This window comes from Neophocaena asiaeorientalis, unplaced genomic scaffold, assembly GCF_003031525.2.
Source record: "Neophocaena asiaeorientalis asiaeorientalis breed wild unplaced genomic scaffold, Neophocaena_asiaeorientalis_V1.1 scaffold505, whole genome shotgun sequence".
Taxonomy (NCBI): domain Eukaryota; kingdom Metazoa; phylum Chordata; class Mammalia; order Artiodactyla; family Phocoenidae; genus Neophocaena; species Neophocaena asiaeorientalis.
The window spans coordinates 313,722-321,309 of NW_020174704.1; the positions used below are offsets into that span (position 1 = coordinate 313,722).

At 40.2% G+C, this 7,588-nt stretch overlaps 1 protein-coding gene across 1 annotated transcript in view; it reads left to right on the forward strand.

Moving 5' to 3' along the window:
* The window catches only part of ASCC3 (activating signal cointegrator 1 complex subunit 3), a 306,848-nt gene extending 301,774 nt beyond the window's left edge, over positions 1-5,074 (forward strand). Inside the window, exons 39-41 of the mRNA XM_024759314.1 lie at positions 1,555-1,764; positions 3,996-4,171; positions 4,269-5,074. Of these exons, the coding sequence (XP_024615082.1) occupies positions 1,555-1,764; positions 3,996-4,171; positions 4,269-4,413 (531 nt within the window). The 3' untranslated portion in view covers positions 4,414-5,074. The remainder of the gene's footprint in view (positions 1-1,554; positions 1,765-3,995; positions 4,172-4,268) is intronic.
* Positions 5,075-7,588: the final 2,514 nt, after the last annotated feature.

A 7,588-nucleotide genomic window follows, 5' to 3' on the forward strand; every position in this document is an offset into this window, starting at 1 on the left:
CTTTCAGAATAATTTGCACTGTGAGCAAAAGAAAAACCCATTTTGTACAATAAATGATCAATGAATGACACTGACTGACATCAGCAATTGCATCACAACATTTTTCAAGTTGCTTTATATCCCCAAGTAATGCTCTCTGCCTTAGAAGTGACATAAATGCTATACTAAATGCTCCTCTAAAACTAACCAGTTCAACAAGTTATTTTTTTTTCATTTTAACATCTTTATTGGAGTATAATTGCTTTACAATGGTATGTTAGTTTCAGCTTCACAACAAAATGAATCAGTTATATATATACATATGTTCCCATATCTCTTCCCGCTTGCGTCTCCCTCCCTCCCACCCTCCCTATCCCACCCCTCCAGGCGGTCACAAAGCACCGAGCTGATCTCCCTGTGCTATGCGGCTGCTTCCCACTAGCTATCTACCTTACGTTTGGTAGTGTATATATGTCCATGCCTCTCTCTCTCGCTTTGTCACAGTTTACCCTTCCCCTTCCCCATATCCTCAAGTCTATTCTCTAGTAAGTCTGTGTCTTTATTCCTGTTTCACCCCTAGGTTCTTCATGACATTTTTTTTTTCTTAAATCCCATATATATGTGTTAGCATACGGTATTTGTCTCTCTCTTTCTGACCTACTTCACTCTGTATGACAGACTCTAGGTCTATCCACCGCATTACAAATAGCTCAATTTCGTTTCTCTTTATGGCTGAGTAATATTCCATTGTATATATGTGCCACATCTTCTTTATCCATTCATCCGATGATGGACACTCAGGTTGTTTCCATCTCCGGGCTATTGTAAATAGAGCTGCAATGAACATTTTGGTACACGACTCTTTTTGAATTGTGGTTTTCTCAGGGTATGTGCCCAGTAGTGGAATTGCTGGGTCATATGGTAGTTCTATTTGTAGTTTTCTAAGGAACCTCCATACCGTTCTCCACAGTGGCTGTATCAATTTACATTCCCACCAACAGTGCAGGAGGGTTCCCTTTTCTCCACACCCTCTCCAGCATTTCTTGTTTGTAGACTTTTTGATGATGGCCATTCTGACCGGTGTGAGATGATATCTCATGGTAGTTCTGATTTGCATTTCTCTAATGATCAGTGATTCAACAACAGTTATTTTAAAACTTATTTTTTAGTGTAGTCAGTAGTCACTCAATGTCCAGAAGGGATTTACAAGAAAGGGGTCACAAGTTTAGGTAATGATTAATACTTCTTTAGGTGTTTTTGAAGGGACTTCACACAGATTAAAAGCACACTATTTTTACACACAAATAAATGAGTACAAGAAAAACTAGGAAATCTGAACAAGAGCTATGGCTTGTATCACTGGTATTAATATTGTACTTTAGTTTTGAAAAATGCTACCCTTGGGGGAAACTGGGGAAGTGGTGCACAGGATCTCTCTGCTTTATTTCTTACAACTGCATTGAATCCAGAATTAATCTCAATACAAAGAGGTTGATTTTTTAAAAAGCTCACTATTTCTTAGTTGCTCACTACATTTTGCATTAACCACTCCTTATCTTTTCTTTTTTTATTCAGGCATGGAGTTTCTTATCTCATTTGCCCGTGATAGATGTTAGCTTAAGTGTTAAAGGCTGGTGGGATGACTCAGTGGAAGGACACGACGAGCTCTCTATCACAACCGTGACTTCTGACAAACGCAACGACAACAGATGGGTCAGATTGCATGCTGATCAAGAGTATGTGCTTCAAGTCACCTTGCAGAGAGTCAGCCTTGGGTTCCACAAGGTATAGTGTTTGGTTTCCATTCTCAAACGCTTCACACCAGATCCCGGCACGCACCAGCACACATGTCTTTTATATTACTAATGCGTCCGTGCCCTTCACCAATCCCGCTTCCTCAACTGGCCTTAAGCAGCAAGAGTCAGTCTTCTGCAGTTAGTCAGTTCTCCTCATGTGCCATTTTTCAACCCCAGAATCCCCATGTGACATAATAGAATGCCTGGAGTCCTGGTCTCAAAGTATGGTCTACAGGCTCAGCAGAATTTTCTGGAGTACCTTTAAGAGTGCAGATTCTTTGGCCCTACACCAGGCCGCCTGCACCAGAAACTCAGGACTCTGAAGGGATCTCAAAATCTAGACTTCTACCCAGCACCCCAAATGAAGAAGACGCTAGCTAGACTTTTCCGTGGCTCACTTGCCACAACTGTCTGCTTCCTTCATTAGAATGCATATGAGGGAGCTTTGTCAACGTTCGTACAGGCCAAAAATTTACAGTATTTTTATTTTAAATTACTGTGCTCTTTTCTGTGCACAGTAATTTTCTGTGACACCAAAAATAATTATCGGGCCCTCTAAGAATATTAGTACACAGCATGTGGGCAGATTGGTCTTTAGCCCAAAATAATCGAAATAAGAATTTGCCTTTTCGTTAGCTCGGTGGAGTCAGGGGCTTTCCCATATCTAGAACTAGCCCTCAGGAGTGAGGTTGTAGTTCATTAATACTGTCCCCTCTGTTTTCACACACGAAATGGTCAGTAACTTTCTGTTGGTACAATGTCTTTTCAATACTGTGCCTTTAAGTCCCATCTTATTTGATTTCTAATTCTAAAAATCAGTCAGTGTAAGTATGAATTGATTGGCCTCTGGCATTTCAGAGGCTTTAATATGAGCATTTTTAGATGACAGTATATCCCAACTTACAAAAGAAAAGGCAGTAGTAATCATACCGATAAAATCATGAGGAAAAAAAACTAAGATTTTTTTTTTATAGCTGCCGTGTGAGGCGTAAAATTCCCCATTTTACAGAATAATGGAACTTGGGGAGTATAGGAATTTGCCAAGGTCCTAGAGTCAGAAAATATGAGAGCAGGCTGGGAGCACAGAGTTCTCCGATTCAAGTCCCTGTTCTCTTTGCACCTACCATGTGCAGACACGCTGACAGAAGGGAGGCCTGTCACAAATAGCTAAACAATGTACCCCAGCCTCAGGGGGCTCACAGTCTCAACAAAGAGATGCTCAAGCAGCTTATCAGAGTGCCTGGATAAACAGTGTACTGAGGTGTATCTAAGGTACGTTGAGAGCGCTAATTAGAGAGAACTTTATTTTGAGACCTTTGCAAACATTTCTGACAATATTGTAGTATAAGGGTTTTTTTTTTACTATAGTATTAGTACTTAAACATTAGATTTAACTGTGCTAGAGAAACTCAAATTTTGTTTCTAAGTGCTGTAAAAATACATTGCTCTCTGACCTCTCTTTTTAAAATGCCTTAAATGAAACAACTCTCTGTAGAATATTGAGTGAAGTCTGATTAAAAGCATGTCATTATTAGTACATTTTACACCATAAATCGTTGTCTTAAGGAATCTCTAGAATAATCTTGGATTTTGTAAAAAATCAATCTAAAATAAAGACATCAAGTGTTGTCATTATGGTGACAGTTAATCTTGGATGATGGTGATTAATATATTTTATAAATTGTTTGGCTTACAATTTCCCATTCCTCAGAGAAAGGACTTTTTAATATCATCGTATTAGAATATGTGCTTTTTCATGTGAGCTTTATTCTTGGGTGATGGGGGAAGATGTTTATGTGACAGAGTGCGTATTATCTTAAGATCCAGAGTCTAGCCTGGCTTGACTTTTTTCCCCCAGTATCAATTTCTTGCAAATAAGATTTTGGAAGACTTGGTTGATATGTTTGTATCTCAGTTTGTTCATCTGCAAGTGGGGAATTAATTTCATTTATAAGAATGGTGTGAGAAAAATTCGAGGGCTTTCTGTTCTCATGGAGCCACAAAGTAGTGTGGCTAGAGTGTGCTTCGAGAATCTTGAAAAAAGGTAGATGATAGCATATCAAACAAACACACCAAACCTGAAAATCAAACACATCCCAGATACTTAGATTTATGGCCTCCAAGAAAGACAGCGTGGCCTTTTAAGCTCAGCCAAGTGGTATAGAAAATCTAGCCATTAGTAACGCTTTATCTTTCCTTTTTTTTTTTTCTGGTTTACAGGGAAAGCAAGACAGCCATGCAGTCACCCCTCGATTTCCCAAATCAAAAGATGAAGGATGGTTTTTGATATTAGGAGAAGTGGATAAGAGAGAACTTATCGCTTTGAAAAGAGTGGGATATGTCCGAAATCATCATGTTGTCTCCATCTCTTTTTATACTCCTGAAGTACCTGGCAGGTAAGCAGAGTCTTACCCCACCAGAGTTCCGAAAGAATTAACCGCAACGGTGATGAGAACGGTGGTTTTACCTTTTCGTTCCTTTTTTATATTCTAGGTATATCTACACACTGTATTTCATGAGCGACTGCTACCTTGGCCTGGACCAGCAGTACGACATCCACCTCCATGTCACGCCGGCCAGTGTTTCCGCACAGGCCGACGAGATCTCCGATGCCCTGACTGACCTCAAAGTGAAGTAACCCGACCCGAACAATCCATTTGAAAGAAGTGGTTGAGAAGCCTGACTGTTCAGTCATCTGGACAAAGTCGAATTACTTGACGTTTGCCTTGGAGGAATCAACTTGCAACCTCAAGGCACTGCGGAAATTGGCGGTGGCTGCAGCTCTGACTCGAGCAATGCAGAGTCAGCTGCGGGGGCCTTTTAACAAATGTTGCCTTTTATAACGTTGTCTTCATGGGTCTCTTGATGTGTAAAATGACTACACCCGTAGGAGAATCTTTCAATTTGTGTATATTGAGATGATACCTAGGAATTATCAAATCTTACTTTTCACAGTGTACTGTTTACAAGAACATCGGCTTCTCTTTTTTTAAGGAAAACTAACTGCACAGGGGCGTGACAGTGTTAAGATTTGTTATAACAGATTTCTAACCCTGCAGCATAAAATATATAAGATAAATCTGTACAGTGACACACTGTGTTTTGTTCACAAAATTTATACTTTGATCACATATGGAAGTAATTTCAAGAATTTCTTATTGTCACAAATGTTAATAATATATGATGTAAAATTACATTACAGAGCCCAATGATGATTTAAAAGAAAACAGAATATACTGATCTTAGAAAATGTAGATACTGTAACTGGTAGAAATAAAATATTTAGAGTGCCACTTCAACACAGCCTGACTCACTTATTCCCTCTGCTTCCTTTCCATTATAGCCCCTCTTACTCTTCTGTTCTTTTTTTCTTTTCCTTCTCTGTCCAGACTTCACTTCCATTCTCTTAATACTTACTTACACAAGGAGAGAAGTATAGTCTAATTCATACAGGCCGCGTAGTACAAGTCTTTGTCTCTGTGCTCTTCAGGGCAGGCCTGAGGCAAACCTAGAAAATTTTCAGCCCCTACAGGTGGGTTTTCACCTGTGATACAGGAAATTTCCCTATGTCCAAACAATTTCCATCTTGAAAAATACTTTTTTTTCCAAATAAAACGTTGTTGGATTCCATATCCATATAACATACATTTTCTAGTGAAATGAAATTCTGTTCTTTGCAAAGAAATTTCAGTTATTCCTGGTCCTGTGATCAATTATTTCAAAATACTTTCCAACGTAACCACCGCAAGTACTGGAATTTAAAACTTTTTCTGAAACTGGAACATATTGCTTGTGTGTACCTCCTTTTCCATACCAAAGAAAAAGGTGGGAGAAGGAGGAATAAAAGTAGGATGGGGAGAACCAGGCGTTCACTTCCCAAAATTAAATCTAAATAACTAATGTGAACGCACCGAGTGCAGTGGGCATGAGGTGTCCAAAGGGCTATAGTCTCAGAAGTTTACTTCATATAAAGAGGTCTTTCTGCCTTTCCTTTGGCAGTTTATTTCCTAATTGCAATTCATACCTAAGCACTGTTTGAGTGAAATTAAAAGAAAATGAAGATGATATATAGACAATTACCAGTCCATACAGGAACCTGAAGAGAAACAACTCGTGGTCTTCATGTTTATCAGCATCGTTCTTTTTTTTAAAGGAAGCAGGCAACTTTGGGGAGGTGGGAGAGATCTCCTTCACTGGACATGCAGCAGAGGACATAGGAGCAATAAGAAAGAATTTCTATTACATCCGTTGAGAGAAAAAGCGTGACTAATTAATTTTAGAATTGAAAGTGATTAGTTCACAATAAGCTGCAGAAGACACTCGTAAGGCAAGGTGTGCCTGGATGGAAAAGCTCATCTCACTCCGATGAGTAACCAATGCTGTTTGTCTACGATGTTATCCTCACTCACTACCTGACCAAAATTTTAGTGTTGAGCATGCACTGTAATACAGGGCATGTGCCAACACAGATCAATTCCATATTTATTCCATTTCATAGCCCCTGGGCTTGATCAACTCCAAATAACGGAAGTGCCAGTCACACATTCATTCTAGGTATGATGTGGAGTGCTCTGATGGCCACATGAATCAGAAACATGTCCTTCCTCTTAGACGAGGTGGCCTGGTGACGAAAAGAAGATGTAGATAACTACAATAAAAGGAAGTCATTGCAGCAATGAAATATTTGGAAAAATCATGAAGGGACATTTAGGCTGAGTTTTGAAGATGGTTATGAAGATGATCAGAGATGAAAGAAGAGCCTTTCGGGTAGAACAGCATTAACAAAGGTTCTGAGATAACCTAGGGTGTCCAGGTGGTCTGCATTTTCAGAGACATGAAAGGGACTGAACAAACAGACAAGAAGGATGGAAAGGTATGTAAATTCTTACTTTGAATTACAGGGCAAGAACTGCAAATCTTAAGCGAATGCAGTGGAATTCCTTGGGAAGGCACCAGAGAAGATGAGAAGGAATTCTGAGATTAGAACAGAGAACCAGTGGAGATGGGAGGGTATGCAACCACGCCTGTGGTGGGGAACAGGTACTAAATACCACCAAGACTGAGTCTCTCCCTTGGATTTTGACGTTCCCTTCTAGTGAAGTAATCCAGTAGCCTTAGAAAACTACACATACTTCCCAAACACACACTTCACAGTTTCCTCCAGTTGCTCAGAGGAAAGACCTTGGAGCCATCCTTGACTCCCGTCTCCCCCCCAGCCACAGTGGTCACCGTGCTGCTTGGGGAACATCCCGTGGTCCTCGGCTTGTGCCGCTCCATCAGCCTGGCTTTTTCTCCAGACGCCTACAGGTCTAGCCATCTTAATTTAAATGTCAACCCACCCAAGCTCACCGATACCCCCACCCCCCTTTCCTGTATTGTCTCCATTGTTCTTATCACCACTATAAAAATATTCATTTATGGGAATTTCCTAGCAGTCCAATAATTAGGACTCGGCATTTTCACTGCCATGGCCTGGGTTCGATCCCTGGTCAGGGAACTGAGATCCCGTAAGCCACAAAGCGCAGCCAGAAAAAAAAATATATATATATATACTTGTTTATTATTAGTCTCTCCTAACTAAGCTTCCTGATTAAGCTTCAGGAAGGGTTTTTTATCACTTGTGTTCAGGGCTACATAACCAAGACCTACAACATAGCCTGGCACATGGTAGCTGCTTGATGAATCCTTGCGGAATGACTGTTTGAACACAGAGACACCCATGGATTCTAAAATACCACACACCTACTTCAGTTGACACCTCCTCTTCTGGAGGTGACATCTACTCTCAGACTCACCAAGAGCAAGTACTTGCC